Consider the following 20878-nt stretch of genomic DNA (forward strand, 5'->3'; position numbering starts at 1 on the left):
AAAATCTAAAATAAGAGTTCATGAATTTCTAGCAATGTTCAACATGCAATTCTTTAAGACAACTATATATTCTATCATACAAACATGGTTACTTAAATTTAAAGGTCTTCCTAACCCTAAGCCCTTTTCTTGGCCGAAACATATAAATGGATTTCTTTTGGTTCCAAGTAACTTTCAAGCAAGAAAACCAATAAAAGACCCTTAGTAGTTCATGGAGGGAATTTTGTACTAGTTTGGTTACACAATGTTTTCCCTAACCTCCCTAAAATATTTTTGGCCGAAATTCTAGGGTTAGGCGCTCCTCTGATCAATCATCAATTAGGTATAAAAACATGAAGAAAATTCTTCCTACATAGCATAGAAAACATATCATGAAATAAAGACTTGTTTAAACCTTCCTAGATTTGAAAACCCTTTCTTTAGCCGAATTTTCTAAAATTCTTTCCTAGGTTTTCTAATCCTCATAAAATCCGAAAATCACATAAAAAGCCTTGTACCACAGGTGAGGGGAAGCTTACATCCTTTTCGCTTGTGGATCTAAGGTATGGTGATGGAAGAAGTAGCCTCTTCTTCTAATTCCTTTCCCTTGATTCCCTTGCTAAGTCCTCCTTGTATCTTAGGCTTTCTTAGGGGAAAAACCTTGGTTTTGGGGCCGAATATGGAGGAGAGGGGACTGATGGTTTCGGTGAGGGAGAGGAAGAATGAGAGAAAATGAGAGAAAAATAAACTTCTCTTTTCTTGCTCCCTTTTATGTTAAGGGGGAAGAGGTAGCAAAATTGATTTTTGTTTTCCTTCTCCCTTAGTCTTTTTTTTCTATTTCCTATTTATTTTATTTATTCATTTATTCTTACCATTCATGATGAAATAAGGGGGATTGAATCCTCTTAATTCCCTCTTTAAATTTTCGGCAAAAAAACAAAGAGGAAGAGGGAGAGAAAGGAAGGAAGGCAAGTTGCCTTTCTCTTGCTCTTTTCTTGTCTTCTTTTGGCTAGCTTTTACTCTCACCCTTATCATGAATTTCCCTCCTTTGCTATCAACATCTTCTCTCTATCCCAATTGGTTTCTACTAATTAATTTTATGAATAATATAAGAGGTTCAAGGTTCAATCCTTGACATTCACTTCTTTTTATTTCATTTTATTTTCTTTTTGCTTCAACTCACTTCCTATTATTTTTCTAAGGCAAAATCCCACATTCATATATTTATCTTACAAGCTTAGTGGGTATTACATAATAACCTAGTAGGATTTTTCAGGAATTTTTAGGTATTTTTCTGGATTTATTTTGAGGTCCTATGGAAGAGTTTAAGGGGATAAATTTTTAAACATAAGGTGGTTATGAAAATTACCGTTTGAGTAATAACAATCTAGATTAATAAAACCCTACCTTTATAAACCCCGTTTGAGAAGCTACAGTGCCAAACTCTTAAACGCTGACACCCTCATTTCGTGTTATTTCCTCCCGATCTCGTCGACGGACTCGACCTCGACACACGCTCGCACCCGATCGCCGGCGCCTTGTCGCAGATCGAGCCTCCGAGCTTCTCAACCCCTTAACAGAGGTCGCGGCGGTGGAGACTTCTCCGGGGAGTAGTGGCACGCGAGAAATCTCAATGCGGGAGCAGATTTGAGCTCCGGTGACATTGAGGGAGGTATCGCCGGTTCCAGAGCTCAATAGCAGCAAGAACTTGTACATGAGGCAACTATCTCGTCTTCCCGAGGCTAGGGTCGAGTGGATCTGGTCGGGTTTCTCTCCGTCGCTTGTGGTGGTTCCGGGCAGTAAGGAAGGTTGAGGTATGGTTTCAATTAGGGTTTTCTTTTAGTTATGGGATCTGCAATTTGAGGTCAGTGGGGAGAATTAGGTAATGTGAGCTGTTTCCTGGCAGTGCCTCTCGGTGCAAGACTCGGGTAGAACCTCCAGTAGCATACCTCACCGGTGGGGCATCCTCAACAATGAGATTTCCGGCCGTGAATTGTTAGGTAAGGCATTGTCAGCCTCGAACATGGATCTGTGGTACAGGGGTTGTGCACCAATGGTGATTATGTATTGATTTGAGTTGCTTGTGCTGTATGTAGCACTGTAGGAGCCCTGATCTGTGTAATTTAGGCAGTCGACAGCACTAGTGCGCTTGTGCCAGCGATTCCATCTCCGGCAGTAGCACCTTCCGGCAGTGAGTTATCAGTGGGGGAGATTACTGTAAGGTAAGCGTTAAATTTTGGATACTTAGTTTAATTGAATACGTATTTGTGCATTGGTGTATTGGGAACAAATGCATGATTTGGGGGAATCCTAATTTTATGATCTGAAGGCATACGGTTAGGGTTGTGGATTGGGTGTTAGTAGATCAGAATGGTTTCATTGGGGTAATGAATGAAACTTGGATTAAATTCACCTGTCATGTACATTAGTATAGTTATTTAGTTTCATATGTAGTTAGTTAAATTTTGTACGTTGATACAGGACTTTGATCGAGGCGGGTATTGTGACGAGGTTGACGTCGAATTCGGCCTACATTTGAGGCGGGTACTTTTACTTGTTTCTTTAGTTATTGTTTTTGGTGCATGAGTAGCCCAGATAAAGTAGAGTTTATCTTGACTCCACTCATTTTATTTCTTGTGCTTGATACTTTATCCACTCAATCTTCGAGATGCTCACTCCCGTATCTATACAGTCTCCCGTTGTTATTCATGATAACTAGCAGATACTATATGCCATGTTTACCTGTTTGACTACTGTTTATTTATGCTTAGTATTGAGCATGCGGATTCATGTAGCATACCTGATTTTTGTATGTATATGATGACTGTTGCATTATACGCATCATGTCATGCATGCATCGCCGATGACCTTGGCTCCCTTGTGGTTGAGACGGTTATTGGCCAAAGCCGCACGCTCGGCCACTCATGGGTAGTGGTGGTTGGAGCGTGCCACGTGTCCTGTCGCGCTGCACTCGGTCACTCATGGGTAGTAGCGGCTGGAGTTGTGAGCCGTAGGGACCCTATTGCTATGTAGCTATTTAGCTACTATGCTAACTGTCCACTCGGTCACTCGAGAGTAGTGGCGGCTGGAGTGTTGTACAGTTGTCATCGATCCGACCTCTCGACCATACAGGGGTCATGGTGAAGAGAGGTGGGCGGGGTGACCATCCGTGCATACGTTGGTTCTATTATACCTGCTTCTGCTGTTATATGTCTACTTATGCTGTTCTGATACTACATATTTGTTATGTATGCTTGGACACTGTTTTCCTTGACAGTATACCTTACATGTGATCTGGGTGATTATGAGTAGTACTCTAGCAGTTTGTTTATCTCAGACCTTACACTGTTAGCCTAGGATATGGTTTCAGGTATATATATATACTTTGTTTACCCAGTAGTATCTGCTATTTATCTTTCCGAGACTGTATCCTTTTGCATTCCTGTTCTTTATGATACTCATGCACTGTCTATTCTATTACCCGCTGAGTCTTTATACTCACCACCCACATTGGTAATTTCACCAGGTAGCTGATAGCGATACTAGTACACATGGAGGAGGATCCTGACTGTCGGTCCCACATCACTTCCGAGGACGGTTTTATGGTTTTGGTTTTCATTTTATTGTGAGTTAAACTTTTGAATTTAACATTGTAATAATTGAGCTGTGGACTTGTTATTTTGTATTTGGTTGTTTTGTCGAGGAGTCAAGCCGGGCTGGCCCGCGGTGAGTTTTCATTACTTTATACTTGTTATTCTTGTTTTCCGCTGTGTTTGATTTTACAGTCGTGTGGGCTACATATTATCTGCGTGGTTGTGATTTAATTTACATATGTATTATCTGTTGGTGATGTATACCGGTTCCATTTGTCACTGCTACAGGGGAGGTGCTGTCCGATTTTGGTCGGACAACCTTACTCTCGGGGCGTGACAATTTATTGGTATCAGAGCTACAGGTTTACGATGCTAGATTCTTACGTTTTGGATTTTTTTTTTTCGTGATTTTTCCTCGAAGTGACTTTTTGGGATTTGGGACCAGGCAGCGGCGGAACACCCCCAAGTTATAGGCTGTAAGTTTTATAAGTACGAACTTATATTGTTTGTAGTACTTATTAGTGGTTTACACCAGGTATGAGACGTGGTCGATCGGTAGCCGGTGCTCGTCGTGGTCCGGGACGACCACGGAAACAACCCATTGAGGCTGAGGAACCAGAACCAGTGACTCAGGAGGCGGATTCTTCTAAGGATCCAACGGATGTTGAGACGGTTAGTCGGGGACAGACCCATCAGACACCTAGAGATCAGGGACGTCAGCCTCAGGAGATCCCTTCAGTCATACCTTCTGGTAGAAATCGGGAATTTCATCCTCAGGGGATTCCCTCCGGGATACCATCAGCATTTCCTACTCCTGCTACTACTGACTGGATGAGGGATAGAGCGCGTATACCACTGTTGGCAAGGTCCGTCAAGGACAGGGTTACTCTATACCAGGGCGGAGCAGACCCCTGGACTGCTCGTAGCTAGTTGAAGAATTTGGAAAGCACTTTCGGATACATGAGTTGTTCAGATGAAGAGAAAGTGGAATTGGCTGCGTATCATCTCCGGGATCAGGCAGTCACATGGTGGGAGATGCAGAAGACAATCTTTGGGGAACAGCGCATCACATGGGTGATGATCCGGGATGCTTTTGAGCGCCAGTATTTTCCAGCCACATTCTGTTTAGCTCGTCGCCAGGAATATCTGAATCTCAAGCAGGGCGATCGATCGATGATGGAGTACAACGCTGAATTCTGTAGATTGGCTGAGTTTTGCCCTCATTTGGTGGCACAGGATTATGACCGGATGCAGCAGTTCACCCAGGGTTTAGCAGCATATATTCGGCTCAGGATGTCAGGATTTCCAGGTAGCTCCTACCGAGAAGTTTTGGATCGTGCACTGTTTATCGAGATGACTCAGCAGCAGGTAAATCAGGAGAAAGGCCATGATAAGCAGTCGTCACAAAAGAGAGGGAACAAATGTCAGAGTTCACAGGCTACCACGGGAGGATCTTCTCGGCCGTAGAAGTCAGGACGAACATCTGATGGAACATCTCGTCCTCCTCAGCATGGTTGGAAGAAAGATAGAACGGGATCCAGATGTTACCAGTGTGGCTCCAAGAGCCATACCAAATTTCATTGCCCCTTGGATCATCCCATTTGTTATTATTGCAAACAACCAGGGCATGAGAGTCGGGATTGTACGTTGAAGGCACAGTTGGAGGCTACTAAGGGTACATCACAGGGGGGACAGCCCTCACAGATGCGACCACAGAAAGGATCACAGAAGAGTCAAGGTGCTCCACGTCAGCAGCGACCACCGTCTTCTCAGGGACAGATATATCATATTCAGGGTCAGGAACCAGCGACTACACAGTATTCTACTGCGACGTCTTCTCATCAGACCCTTCCAGTACAGCCAGATTTTCATCCACCTCAGCTTTATCCAGCATATCAGCCTCAGACTCAGTATCAGTAGTCGGTTCCCGCACCTACGATGCCAGCGCAGACCACTTCAGGGATACCACAACCGAGCTCAGAGGTGGGTCGTGTTTATGCTGTTACACGGGAGGAGGCACAGGGAGCTGAGGGATCGGTTTTTCGAGGTACTATTTCAATTTATACATTTACTGCAGATTTGTTGATAGATACTGGTAGTTCCCATTCATTCATATCTCGGGTATTTCTGGGTAAAATCGGGAGATTGCCTAGTCGTCGGACACATGGGCTGACAGTATCTCTACCATCTGGCGAGGTACTAAGTATTAGTCTGGAAGTCAAAAGATGTCCTTTAGACTTCAATGGTCAAACTATTATGGTGGATCTGCAGGTATTAGAGATGGTGGAATTTGATATTATATTAGGCATGGATTGGTTGGCCATGAACCTTGCCACAGTCGATTGCGGAGCTAGAGTAGTCACTTTCCGACCTCCCGGTCTACCATGTTGGGTATTCTTTGGAACCAAAAGTGATGGGATAACAGTCATATCAGCAATGCAAGCGAGGAGATTGTTGGCACAGGGTTGTCAGGGATATTTGCTGTCCATGGTTAAAGCTGGTTCAAATGCATTACCACAGCTCTCGGATGTTGCTATCGTCCGAGAATTTCCAGATGTGTTCCCTGACGGATTCCCCGGTTTTCCTCCTAAAAGGCAAGTCGAGTTTACGATTGAGTTGGTTCCGGGAACTACACCGGTATCCAAGACCCCCTATCGCATGGCACCCAAGAAGTTAGAGGAGCTGAAGACTCAGTTGCAGGAGCTGTTGGACAGAGGATTTATCCGTCCCAGTGTTTCTCCGTGGGGAGCACCAGTACTCTTCGTTAAGAAGAAAGATGGATCACTGAGATTATGTATTGATTACCGACAGTTAAATGCGGTCACTATCAAGAACAAATATCCACTGCCACGTATAGAGGATTTATTTGATCAGCTGAAGGATACCTGTGTATATTCAAAGATTGATTTGCGCTCAGGCTATCATCAGCTCAGGGTTGGAGATGCGGACATTCCGAAGACAGCATTTCGCACTCGTTATGGTCATTACGAGTTCTTGGTAATGCCATTTGGTCTTACCAATGCCCCAGCAGTGTTTATGGATCTGATGAACAGAGTGTTCCTTGAGTACTTAGATCAGTTCGTCATTGTGTTCATCGACGATATTCTGATATATTCCCGATCTGAGGAGGAACACAGGCGACATCTTCGCATAGTTTTGGAGACGCTACGGCGAGAACAGCTCTATGCGAAGTTTAGTAAATGCGCCTTTTGGCTACCTTCGGTGGGTTTTCTTGGACACGTTGTCTCCAGCAGAGGTATATCTGTAGATCCACAGAAGATAGAGGTCATCACTAGTTGGAAGCAGCCGAAGACAGTACAGGAGATTCGTAGCTTCTTGGGATTAGCTGGGTATTATCGGAGATTTGTTGAGGGCTTTTCCAGCATAGCCTTGCCATTGACACGATTGACCCGGAAGGGAGAGAAGTTTAGCTGGACAGAATCTTGTGAGCAGAGCTTCCAGGAGCTCAAGCAGAGGCTTGTTACTGCACCAGTGTTAGTACTTCCCTCTGGCGTGGATGGATTTGTACTTTTCACGGATGCATCATATCAGGAATTGGGTGTCGTACTTATGCAGCGTGATCGTGTGGTGTCATATGCCTCACGTCAGCTGAAGAATCATGAGAGGAACTATCCAGTCCATGATTTGGAGTTGGCAGCTATCATCTTCGCACTGAAGATTTGGCGACATCATTTATATGGGATCACTTTTGAGATTTATACAGATCATAAAATTCTCAAATATCTGTTTACCCAGAAGGAACTGAATTTGCGACAGAGAAGATGGATGAAATTCTTGAAAGACTATGACTGCACAATTAACTATCACCCGGGGAAAGCCAACGTGGTGGCTGATGCTTTGAGCAGGAAATCCCGTGGAATTTTGGTATGCCACCGAGTGATGGTTACAGAGTTGATGCAGAGCTTCTCTGAGTTGGGGTTGATGGAGCAAGCACAGACAGAGCGAGGCTTGCTAGTCACCATGGTTGCTCAGTCACCTATAGTGGAGCGTATCAAAGAGGCTCAGGCTACGGATCAGCATCTGCAGTTTTTACGTAGCAGAGTTACCTCAGGACAGCAGACAGAGTTTACCTGTGATGATAGTGGAATTCTGTATTTCCGCGGCAGATTATGTGTTCCTGAGTCACATCCTGTCCAGGAGGACTTACTACGGGAAGCACATCGATCTAGATTTGCGATTCATCCAGGAGGTACTCGCATGTACAGGGATCTGAAACGATCATACTGGTGGAATGGTATGAAGAAGGATATTGCGACATTTGTGGCGCAGTGTTTAGTTTGTCAGCAAATTAAGGCAGAGCATCAAAGACCAGCTGGGTTACTGCAGAAGATAGAAATACCGGAATGGAAATGGGAGCATATCACGATGGATTTTGTGGTAGGACTACCCCGGACCCGGAAGGGTCATGATGCGATTTGGGTAATCGTTGATCGGTTAACCAAATCTGCACACTTCTTACCGATCCGTCGGACGGATTCGTTGGATCAGTTGGCAGAGTTATACTGCAGAGAGATCACCAGATTGCATGGTATACCTCTGAGCATTATATCAGATAGAGATCCACGATTTACCTCTCGATTTTGGCGGAGTCTCCAGCAGGCCATGGGTACGGAACTCCGTTTTAGTACTGCATTCCACCCTCAGACGGATGGGCAGTCGGAGCGTACTATCCAGACATTGGAGGATCTATTGAGATCTTGTGTTCTGGACTTCGGCGGTAGCTGGGAGGATCATTTGCACTTGGTGGAGTTTGCATACAATAACAGTTACCACTCAGCGATTCAGATGGCACCATTCGAGGCGTTATATGGCAGAGCATGTAGATCTCCTACTTTATGGGACGAGGTTGGAGAATCGTCAGTCTTGGGGCCCAGCGTATTCAGCGAGATACAGAGTTGGTTGGCACCATCAGACACAGAATGTCAGAAGCCCATGACCGACAAAAAAGTTATGCAGATCGGAGACGGAGACCTTTAGAGTTTTCTGTGGACGATCATGTGTTCCTGCGAGTGTCTCCTACTAAGGGAGTGAGAAGGTTTGGATTAAAAGGGAAGTTAGCTCCTCGTTACATCAGACCCTTTCAGATACTTGAGAAGATCGGTGAGGAATCATATCGACTGGCGCTGCCTCCTTCACTTGCCGGGGTGCATGATGTATTTCACGTATCTATGCTGAGGAAATATGTACCACATCCTACGCATATTTTGACAGATGTCTCGATCACCCTTCAGCCAGATGTATCATATGAGGAGGTTTCAGTGCGGATATTGGATCGCAAGGAACGCCAGCTGCGAAACAAGACAATCCGATTGGTCAAGGTTGGATGGGAGCATCATTCAGATGACGAGGCAACCTGGGAGCTGGAGGATGAGATCCGAGCACGGTACCCACGGTTGTTTGATGAAGGTATGTAAATTATTTCATTTAATGATTGACTTCGCATGTCGTTGGTCGTTTATTGCATTTATGTTATAAATTTGGGGACCAAATTTTTATTAGTGGGGGAGAATGTAAAATCCAACCATCCAATAATATGGGTTATTAGGGTAATAACCTAGTAGGATTTTTCAAGAATTTTTAGGTATTTTTCTGGATTTATTTTGAGGTCCTATGGAAGAGTTTAAGGGGATAAATTTTTAAACATAAGGTGGTTATGAAAATTACCGTTTGAGGAGTAATAACAATCTAGATTAATAAAACCCTACCTTTATAAACCCCGTTTGAGAAGCTACAGTGCCAAACTCTTAAACGCCGACACCCTCATTTCGTGTTATTTCCTCCCGATCTCGCCGACGGACTCGACCTCGACACACGCTCGCACCCGATCGCCGGCGCCTTGTCGCAGATCGAGCCTCCGAGCTTCTCAACCCCTTAACAGAGGTCGCGGCGGTGGAGACTTCTCCGGGGAGTAGTGGCACGCGAGAAATCTCAGTGCGGGAGCAGATTTGAGCTCCGGTGACATTGAGGGAGGTATCACCGGTTCCAGAGCTCAATATCAGCAAGAACTTGTACAGGAGGCAACTATCTCGTCTTCCCGAGGCTAGGGCCGAGTGGATCTAGTCGGGTTTCTCTCCATCGCTTGTGGTGGTTCCGGGCAGTAAGGAAGGTTGAGGTATGGTTTCGATTAGGGTTTTCTTTTAGTTATGGGATCTGCAATTTGAGGTCAGTGGGGAGAATTAGGTAATGTGAGCTGTTTCCTGGCAGTGCCTCTCGGTGCAAGACTCGGGTAGAACCTCCAGTAGCATACCTCACCGGTGGGGCATCCTCAACAGTGAGATTTCCGGCCGTGAATTGTTAGGTAAGGCATTGTCAGCCTCGAACATGGATCTGTGGTACAGGGGTTGTGCACCAATGGTGATTATGTATTGATTTGAGTTGCTTGTGTTTCGAGTGTGGATTTATCGTCTTTTCATCTAAATCATTCATCTTCTTATTTTTATTTGTGGCACTCTCGCTTAGGTCATGTTTTAGCGTCTCGTTTGCAGTTTTTAGCCTCTACAGGAGCATTAGGACCTTTAAAAAGTTCTGATATTTCTGATTATAGTGGTTGTAAACTGGCCAAATTTTCTGTCTTACTATTTTCTAAAAGTCTTTCTTTTTCTTCTGCTCCATTTGATCTTATCCATTCTGATGTGTGGGGACCTTCTCCTATTCTTACAAAGGGGGGGTCAAGGTATTATGTTTCTTTTATTGATGATTGCACTCGTTACTCTTGGATCTATCTTATGAAACACAAGTCTGATTATCTTACAATTTTCAACAACTTTAGAGCACTTGTGAAAACTCAACATTCTAGTGTCATAAAGTGTTTTCGTTGTGATTTGGGGGGTGAATACACTTCGAATCAATTTTCACATTTACTTGCTTCTGATGGTACTATTCATTAAACCTCGTGTAGAGATACTCCTGAATAAAATGACGTGGCTGAACGAAAACATAGACATCTTGTTGAAATAGCCCGTTCAATTTTATTGTCTGCCAGTGTTCCTAGTGCCTTTTGGGGGGGGGGGGGGGGGGAAACAATCCTTACTGCTGCTCATGTCATTAATAGAATTCCAACATCACACAATTCAGGTTTGTCACCTTTTGAAAAATTGCATGGGTATGCTCCTGTCTATTCTTCTTTGCATGATACTCAGCTTCTGTGGAAGATCTAGAAATAAGATCTTGCTTTTTACTCTTCCAAGAAATGTGGGAATCACACAATCCAGGTTTGTCACACAATTCAAGTTTGTCACCTTTTGAAAAATTGTATGGGTATGCTCCTGTCTATTCTTCTTTGCGTGTTTTGGGTTGTACTTGCTTTGTCCTTCGTCCACATGCAGAGCGTAATAAGTTAGCCTCTCGGTCTGCTCTTTGTGTCTTTCTGGGTTACGGTATTAGTCAAAAAGGATATCGTTGCTTTGATCCCGTTAGTCAAAAATTGTATGTTCATGTTGTGTTTCTTGAGCATATTTCATTCTTTTATATTCCGGCTAGTTCGCATAATATAACAAAGTCAGATCTACTTTGCATTGATCATTTCAATACTGATACTGAGGAAGATTCACCCACAAATCCTACTAGTAGTTCAACTGAATCTGGTACTTTGGTTCCCGAGATATCCGCTCCACATGTTCCTCCTTCTGCCACTACACAATTATCTCCTGAGGTTGCGGATGATCCTTCTCTCCACCGTCGTCAATCCACTCGTGTTCGTAAGTCTACTAAACTACCAGATTTTGCTTACTCTTGTTATTCTCATTTTTTTGCTTCATTTGTTGCATCTATTCATTGTCTTTCTGAGCCTGAGTCCTATAGAGAAATTGTTTGTAATCCACTTTGGCAGAGTGCTATAGCTGAGGAACTAACTGCTTTGCATCAGAGTCATACATGGGATATGGTTCCATTGCCACCAGGAAAACATACTATTGGTTCTCGTTGGGTATATAAGATCAAAATTAAATCTGATGGATCTATCGAACGATACAAAGCTCGTCTTGTTGCTAAAGGATATTCTTAGGAGTATGGCATGGATTATGAAGAAACATTTGCTCCTGTTGCAAAAATGACAACTGTTCGTACTCTGATTGCTGTTGATTCTGTTTGTCGATGGAGAATAGCTCAGATGGATGTCAAGAATGCATTTCTAAATGGTGATCTTCATGAAGAAGTTTATATGACACCTCCTCCTGGTATTTCACACAAACCTGGTGAAGTTTGCAAGCTTCGTAAAGCGCTTTATGATCTCAAACAAGCACCTCGTGCTTGGTTTGAAAAGTTTTCTACAGTGATTACTTCGTTTGGTTTTCATCCTAGTAATCATGATTCAGCATTGTTTATCAGATGTATGAGTGCAGGTCGTATTCTTTTATCATTATATGTTGATGACATGATTATTACTGGTAATGATTCTGATGGAATTGCTTCCTTGAAGTATGAGTTGGCTTATTGTTTTGCTATGAAAGAATTGGGTATACTACGCTACTTTCTGGGCATTGAGGTTGCTTATTCCCCGAAAGGTTATCTTTTATCTCAGTCAAAGTATATATCTGACTTGTTTGAGCGTGCTCGTCTTACTGATAATAGAGTTGTTGATACTCCTATTGAGACTAATGCTCGATATTCTCCATGTGATGGCTCACCTTTGTCGGATCCTAGTTTGTACAGAACTATTGTTGGAAGCTTAGTTTATCTCACCGTGACTCGTCCAGATATTGCGTATGCTGTTCATGTGGTTAGTCAATTTGTTGCTGCACCAGCTACAGTTCATTGGGCTGTTGTTCTTCGTATTCTCAGATATCTTTGGGGCACTCAATTTCAAAGCCTTTTATTTCCTTCTACGTCATCTCTTGAGCTGCGTGCATACTCTGATGCGGATTGGGCTGGTGATCCTACGGATCGCAAATCTACCACTGACTTCTGTGTTTTTCTTGGTGATTCCCTCATTTCTTGGAAGAGTAAAAAGCAAGATGTTATTTCTAGATCTTCCACAGAAGCTGAGTATCGTGTCATTGCGTCAACTACTTGTGAGATAGTTTGGTTACGTTGGTTGCTTGCGGATATAGGTATCTCTCTTCCTCAACCTACTCCGTTATATTGTGATAATCAGGGTGCTATTCAAATTATGCGCAATTCAGTTTTTCATGAGCGAACTAAACATATTGAAATTGATTGTCACATTACTCGTCACTATCTTCAGATTAGCACCATCACATTGCCTTTTGTTCTTTCAAAGCTGCAGATTGTTGATATGTTTACCAAGGCTCATTCCGCTTCGCGCTTCCGATTTTTATCTGGCAAACTCTCAATGCTTCTGGCTGTAGCATCGTGAGTTTGAGGGGGATGTTAGATTATATAATTTAGATTATATAATCTATTAGAATTATTTGTTATAGCCTCGAGGGCAATTTGGTCTTTTACCTTTTTAGTTTAGGATTTAGATATAGTCTTTTACCTTTTCAATTTATGGTTTAAATTTTTTCTTGTAATTAATTATATAAGACTTTGTACTCTTTATTTATCAATTTAATTTGGATTTAATAATATGATTAATTTTTGCTTCTCTTATTTTTTACAATAGAAAGGTTGGTAATGGCTTTTTCTATCATTGATTCATACAGTAAACGATATGTAATGGAGCTCAAAGTGCAGAGACAACGAAGGCGCCCTGTGGCTGAACCTCCTTTGCGTCCTTATCGTCCTCCTCCTCCATTAGGTTGTGCATTTCATGTGTGAATTTGTCCATGGCAGGGGCCGGTAGACACACTGGGACGACGATTCCCTCCTCGCCCTTGCTGTTTTTCAAAGGTATGTAGAAGCTCGCCACTCCAGGAATGGCTCCGACGCCGCCCTTCGCCGGGCCTCCGTACGCCGCCTTCCCCCACCCGAAATCCACGTCCCCGAACCCCGCCCGAGTCACGTCCGAGACCAGGTACGACCTCACCACTGTGAAGTGCGGCCTCCCGCGCAGCGCCATCAGGTCCGCCAGCGACCTCATGTACTCGTCGCTCACCGCCGACTTCGCCTTCTTTACCAGGTCCAGCGCGTACCCGATGGGGTTGCAGGATATCTTCCCCGCCGTGGACACCGCCACTGGGAAGGCGAACGCGTTTCCGTAGTACCCCGCCGGGAGGTCCAGGCCGGATTTGCCGCGGGCGTTCACGATGCAGATGATCCGGACCTCCTCGTCTGCGTTGGCTCCGATGGCGACGGTGCGGCACTTCCAGAGGCAGGCGGTGAGGATCTCGAAGGTGGAGCTTTTACGGAGGTGCTCCGGCAGGCGGAGCCGGAGGGCGGCCACTTCGGCCTTGCCGAAGAAGAAGGAGCGGTGTACCATGTCGTCGAATGGGACGATGGTGCCGAGGACGTCTTCGTACTCGCGGTGGACGCAGGTGACTCGGGGAGGGTGTCGCGCCTCCAATACCTCACGCGACCAGACCGGAGCCAAGGAAGGGGCGGCTGCCCCTCGAGCCAGCTCCGCCACGGCGTCCATGAACTGGACGAGGCCGGGAGCATCGGACATGGTGTGGTTGAGGCGGAGCGCGAAGACGAAGCCGCCGCATAGCAACCGCGTCACCTGAATCAACAGCAACGGGCAATGCAGAACGCCATCCGATCCAGGGACGTTCCAGATGAGCTCCTCCAAACCGGGGAAGGGCGGCTGCAGGGCGTCGCCGAACTGATCGAGACGGACGTCAGCGTCGGCCTCGATGAACAGCACGCCCTCCCCAGTGCACTCCACCACCAGCTTCCTTCCCTCTGTCTCCATGAGCCGGCCGGCGAAGGGGTAGTAGAAGACAAGAGCCCTGGCCAAGGCTTCCCGGATCACCTTGCAGGGGTCTTGTCCTGCCATGGAAGGGTGGTCGCGGTAGAATTGGATGACCGGGATGTGGAAGCGCAGCCCATCCTGGTCGTCCACGTCGGAGAGGCGCTTGAACTCGCGAGGGGTGGCCTCTGCAGGCGCCACCAGAACGGCCTCTTGCCGGCGGACGGTGAAGGTCAGGGAGGAGGATGCCATGGCAGTCGAAACAAGTGATCCAAGCAACTGCTACTAAATTTGCTCTGCTCTATGATCTGCCCTTTGAAACAAGAATGCTCTGTATTTAAAGAGCAGACAGTGGTTATGATGGTTGGAAGATCTATCCAATGAACAATTTAATCGAGTGGAAATAAATAATCATTTATCCCTTCAAAATTTATAAATGAAATCATCTCCACTCTACAATCTAATCAAATGTATAGTTTCTCATCCTCTTTGTCAAAGAAGACACAAAACCTGTACAATTGTAGGGGAAAGTTCATATGAATTACTGAGAAGGCTTGTGCCAAATACCAGGGGTCTTCCTTGACTTCTCCTCCTCTTTAATTTCCATTTTCCACAAATTCTTGGAGTTGGAAGGAGAAAGTACAGTTCGCTCAGTCTTCCGTCCGAGTCTTCTAACCTTTCCTTGTAATTGATTCGTAAAAGCACTTAACTTTCAGATGCTTGAACTTAAGTCTTTCTTTTCTCACTATTATTATATATATAATTAAGTTTTTATTTTCCAAGTCATAAGAAAAGAAAAGAATTGTCTTCGGTCAAAGGTCGAAGGCTCATGGGCACTGATAAAGAAAAAGAAATACAAGTTAAACAAAGACTGAGATGACTGAAGTCTGACATGATTCAACCACTAAGCAACTAATTATGTGTGATTACCAAAAGATTAGTGCAGTTCTTTTTCATTGTCGGGTTTCTAAGTGAATAGGTAAGTTCTGTGTCGGCCTAGGGACAGTTGACGAAAGCGTTAGGACAAGCGAATTATCATTTGCCACATAAGTGGACGGATAAGATTCTTTCGAATGGACTTACAACTCAGGGATGCTGGGCTTCTGACCGTTCATCGCAAGTGCTTCCTGATTTATCTTAATGGCGGGTGGAAACTTTCTTGGGGTCAATCCGGTAACCCCAGGCTCGACGTTACACAACGCGGTTAATCATTTTTTTTTTAAGTGGAGAGGAAAGAGTCCCGAGGCTATAGTGCAGCGGCACGCACTCAAGGTTCAAGTCCCAGCTACGGCACAAATGCTTCCCGATTTACCCTGATGGTTGATGGAAAACTTTCGTAGGGCTAGGCTGGTCACCCTAGGCTCGACGTTACCTAGCCTGGTTACTCATTTTACCCCTGGGGAAATAGTGTAGCGGTAAGGGCGCTCCGTTATCTCCCAACCTGGTTACTCAAATTTTTTTTTACTTAAAAAATTATAGATTTCTCTTTAAAAATTACTACTCTGTTTTTAAAATCTCTTTTGAAAATCCTACCTCATTTTTTTTTAAAAAAAATTAAAATTAAAATTAAAATTTAATATTTTGAAAAATTCATGTGGTTCAGGGGAGGATTAATTGTTTTCATACTTATTTTGAAATTAGCTTTTGAAAAATATTTCCTTAAAAATATTTTAAGTCTGTTTAAAAAATATGACTTATTATTTTTACAAATCTAATTTGATAAATCTATTTTAAAACTAACTTTTATAAAACTAAGTTTTTTAAAAAATTTGGTTCTTAAAAAGTTGATTCCTTTTAAACTTAGTTTTGAAAATTGATTTTGTAAAATTAGATTTTACAAACTTAGTTTTGAAAATTAGATTTTTCAAACTTAATTTTAAAAATTAGATTTTACAAACTTAGGTTTGAAAATTAGATTTTATAAACTAAGTTTTAAAAAATTGAATTTTACCAGCTTAGTTTTGAAAAATAAATTTCACTCAGTTTTGAAAATTAAAAATTTCAAATTTAGTTTTGAAAAATAGAATTTTACTTAGTTTTGAAAATTAGATTTTTTTAAACTTAATTTTAAAAATTGAGTTTTTCAAAGTGTATTAAGTTTGCAAGCTTATTTTTGAAAATTAGATTAATTTTACAAAGTTTATCTTTTAAAATTACTCTAAAATTTATAAAGTTATCTTTATAAAGTTGACTATTTTTTGAAAAAGATAAAAGATAAAGTTTAAAGAAAAATATTTTATGTTTTCTAATTTAACTCCCCCAAGACAATCTGACTTAAGCTTGTATTTTTATGTAGTCATTTATATCTATCATTTTTATGTTAATTTTTGATGAATGTCAAAGGGGGAGGGAAGGTGGTTTAAGTTAGTTAGAAACAATATTACCAAAAATAAAACAAGACTAACTTAACAATCATATCATTGCTTGTGAGTGTTTATTTATTGCATATTTTTCATTAACTTAATCATGTTGTCATTGCATCAAAAAGGGGGAGATTGTTGGTGCGGTTAGCACTAACGGTCTAACTTAAGTTTTGATAAATGATAAAGTAGGTTAGGTTAGTTTCATTTGTGATCTAACACTTTGACCAAGTGTGTAGGAGAAGCCCAGCTAGGTCGACGGACCTACCGGATAGCTGGCACGAAGCCTAGACAGGTCGACGGGCTAACCAAATGTTGGCCACGAAACCCAATTAGGTCGACGGGCCGACTAGATAGCTGGCACGAAGTCCAGCTAGGTCAAAGGGCCGACCGGATAGCTGGCACGAAGTCCAAACGGGTCGACGGGCTGACCGGACGTCTGACAGGTGAGTTAAGGTAAGTCATTGGAGGAGAGTGACTGTGAGGACGCGTTCCCGGGAAGAGAACTTAGGCGTCGATCCAACTTAGATCTATTTCGGAAATCTAAGTTGAGATCGTAACTAGATTCCGGTCTCGGTGAGACGGAATATAATTACTGTTCTTTCTTTAAACTGTGCTAACACTTTGTTTTATAGGGTAGTATAATTTATATTTACCTCGAACTAACGGTTTCTTGCAAGAAGGAGACTGCTGGAAAACAAAGGTCCGGGCGCCCGGAGGTCCAACCGCCTGGAAGGGATCTGGGCGCCCAGAGGTCCAAGCGCCTGGAAGGGATCTGGGCGCCCGAAGGTCCAGGCGCCCGGAAGGCTCTGGGCGCCTGGAGTGCAAATTTTACCCTCAAAACGTGCAACGCCACATGAAGCACCCTGGTTGGCTGGGCTACGTCACACTTCAGGCGCCCGGAAGGGATCCAGGCACTTGGAGTCTCCTATATAAGAAGGGTGAGCCATGGAGCAAAAAAACAACTCACAACAAGATCTTCCAACGCTTGCTCTGCTGTGTTGTGCTCCTGCAACGCTGCGAAGCCTCTCCGACAAGTGTTGTCTTTCCTTTTTCTTATTATTGTCGGTATTGTTTATTTATTAGCATTCCTGTAATTTAAACTGTATAATCATCTTTTCGAATTGCTAGTAAATTGCCCAACGAAAGTACTCAACAAGTGCGAGCCTTGTAGTAGGAGTCGACGAAGGCTCCGAACCAAGTAAATTGATTTTGTGTTAGCGTTGTTGTTCTTAATTTTCACTTATGTATAATTAATTTAAACTTACCCTCAAAACACTTTCAACTTATCCTAACAGGCTAAACTAGGTAAAGGAAAGAGTATTGCCCACCACCAATGTAAAAGCTAAACTAGAGATTGATCTAGCCTTTGTAGACCGGAAGATCCCATCCCGTCAGAGGAAAGAGAAGAGAAATTATACACATGTGAGAGAAAGAAAAGAGAGTAATGATTGAGCAATGATTCAGGGTTAAAATGAGAAGATTAGTTTAATTAAGTGTACTCTTTAGTAAATATTAAAGTATAAGGTCAATTTATAAATCTAAGTATGTTCTTTGGTAAATTGCCACATCAAATTTGTTTGGTGATGAAGCACAGAAATTTAAAGAAATCAAATTATAGATTAAAATGAGAATTGGTAAAATGGAACATGGTAAATTAAAGGTAAGACCAGAACTGGAATATAAAGATGGTGTTGGTGTAGTTAGTATTAATAATCAAACTCAGGTTTTGATATATGACAAATGATTAAAGTTAGATATTGTGTGTTTTAATATATTTATCAAGTGTGAAGGATTGAAAGACTTGATGAGACCTGATACCATGCTGAAGTGGAGTTAGGTTGATAACTAGCACAGGAATAGAACTGTCAGACGGGTCAACCTATGATAGGGCAGGTCGACCCTGTTGGTGCAATTTGCACTAACGGTCTAGCTCAAATTTTGATGAATAGCAAGTGAGTTAAGTTATGTGCTATCGTGATCTAATACATTTACCGAGTATACAGGTTTTGGGATGTTCGATTCCCGATTATTGAAACTTGGATGTGTGATTCCGACAATTCAGTATGTACGATTCTCGATGGATGAAGACCGGATGTACAATTCCGATAAGACGGGATGTGCGATTCCCGATGGGTGAAAATCGGATGTTCGATTCTGGTAAGTCGAGATGTGCGATTCTCGATGGATGAAGATCGGATGTGCGATTCTGGTAGGTCGGGATGTTTGATTCCCGAAGTCTGGATGTGTGATTCCGGAGGGTAACTCTACACCTGGTGAGTAGAGATAAGTCACTGAAGGAGAGTAACTAAGTGAGGACGTGTTCCCGTTTGAAGGGACAGTAGGCGTCGGTCCGATTTATGTCCATTTCGGAAACCTAAATCGAGACCTTGACTAGATCTTAGTCTCGGGGAGACATAATCTAATTACTAATCTTTATTACTGTGCTAATATTTTTCTTGTAGGTTTATTGGAGTAACACATCTTGCAGGGTAAGAAAAACACAAAAGGTCTCGGGTACTGTTCACCCGAGGTGCCTTCCAGGAGATGGAAGGCACCTTCGCACTGTTTATGAAAGGTGCCTTCAATGTTATGGAAAGCGCCTTCCACATGATAAAGTTTGACCTTCTCGGAGATAAGCTTCAGCAAGTTTCGGGATTATATTTGTCCCATTAGAGGCGCTTTCAAGGCCTTGGAAGGCGCCTTCCACACTCAATAAAAGAGGTGCATGCCCACACTTTGATGTACAACTTCGATACGAGATACTGCACATCCGATTGAGCTTTCGTCTGCTCCAGAAAGTCTGCTTGCCACCAAGCTACGCTTCTGAGACATCGGATCATCTCCGGTAGACCGACTGCAACACGTCGAGTACTCCAACTTGTTGGTATCCTTTTATTAAGTGTTGTATTTCTAATTATTAATGTTTTTAAAAGGGAAGTGTAGGTTGTTACATTATCCTTGTTTTTGTACTCGATCACCTCTTTCGGTCGTTCCGGAAGAAGCATTTAGTGGATTACCCATCGATAGGTCTGCGGGACCTGGATCTTGGAGTAGGAGTCGCATAGGCTCTGAACCAAGTAAACCTCCTGTGCTTTTCTGATGTTTTCTATTTTTGATTGTTTTACTTATTCTCCGCTGCGTATACTTTAAAATGAAGAAAACTAGTTTTTAAAAATCACATGATTCACCCCCCCTCTCATGTGTAACTATATCCAACAAGTGGTATCAGAGCCGGTTCTGCTTTGAATTGGTGCAACCACCAATCAAGCCCGAGGGAATTGCCTTACTTTCTTTTCGGATTTCAACTTTTCATACCTTATTTGAATCGATAAATTTTGCCTATTCAAATAACTCTTTCTTGTTCGATTTTTATTCGAAGATTGGTGCAACACCACTCGAGTCATCAATATTTTTTCAAGCACTACTAATCCAAGACCAAGTCTTGGTACCTCTCTTTAGTTTTCTTTTTCAAGAATCAAATGGCTCAACTTGAGGGATTTAGCACCACTCGCCCTCCTCCTTTTAATAGAAATGACTTTCCATACTGGAAGAAAAGAATGGAGGTTTATTAAAGACAAACATCGAGCAATGATTTATCATCTGATGAGGGTACCGTGCACTTGTAGGCAAAGTAACAAAAGCACCGCTCGATCCTGAAAGATGGAGTCCGGAAGATAAAAAGAAAGCTCAAACTGATTCCAAAGCTTTGAACATGATCCAGTGAGGACTCACAAAGGAAGAGCTCAACTGAGTCAGCCCATACGAGAACGCAAAGGAGCTTTAGGACAAGCTTATCGAGCTATATGAAGGAACTCCTGATTCAAAGGTAATGACATACTCCTAAATTCTTTATTTAATATTAAATGCAGGACGGAGAACCCGCTAGCCAACTACACGTAAGGATCAAGGATATCCTCAATGGACTGCACATGATAGGACACCAAATCGAGAATCGCGACGTTATCAGGTACGCTCTGAACTCATTCCCTCGAAACTCATTATGGGCATCGATCGTAGATGCCTATAAGGTTTCAAGGAACCTCTCCAAGTTAAAATTAGATGAATTGTTTTATGAGCTTGAATTACATAAACAGATTAACGGTCCAAAGGTCGAGAAAGAAATTACTTTTCTTATAAGCACTTTAAAGGAAACTAAACCCAAAGCAGAAATTGAA

General features: G+C 42.9%; 2 protein-coding genes across 2 annotated transcripts; one reads left to right on the forward strand and one right to left on the reverse strand.

Annotated features, from left to right (window-relative positions):
- Window positions 1–4532: 4532 nt before the first annotated feature.
- LOC121978429 lies at window positions 4533–5039 on the forward strand. The gene has a single exon (XM_042530776.1). It carries the CDS (start codon window positions 4533–4535, stop codon window positions 5037–5039), a length of 507 nt encoding a protein of 168 aa, XP_042386710.1.
- Window positions 5040–13110: 8071 nt separating this feature from the next.
- LOC121977754 (benzyl alcohol O-benzoyltransferase-like) lies at window positions 13111–14634 on the reverse strand. Its single transcript, XM_042530187.1, has one exon. It carries the CDS (start codon window positions 14590–14592, stop codon window positions 13216–13218), a length of 1377 nt encoding a protein of 458 aa, XP_042386121.1. The 5' UTR covers window positions 14593–14634; the 3' UTR covers window positions 13111–13215.
- Between the last annotated feature and the right edge of the window lie 6244 nt (window positions 14635–20878).

The sequence above is a fragment of the Zingiber officinale genome, chromosome 4B (genome assembly GCF_018446385.1).
Source record: "Zingiber officinale cultivar Zhangliang chromosome 4B, Zo_v1.1, whole genome shotgun sequence".
In the NCBI taxonomy this organism is placed as follows: Eukaryota; Viridiplantae; Streptophyta; class Magnoliopsida; order Zingiberales; family Zingiberaceae; genus Zingiber; species Zingiber officinale.

Excerpts from the sequence above, each read along its gene's own strand:
- LOC121978429 (XM_042530776.1), top strand. The coding sequence starts at position 4,533 with ATGAGTTGTTCAGATGAAGAGAAAGTGGAATTGGCTGCGTATCATCTC.
- LOC121977754 (XM_042530187.1), bottom strand. The coding sequence starts at position 14,592 with ATGGCATCCTCCTCCCTGACCTTCACCGTCCGCCGGCAAGAGGCCGTT.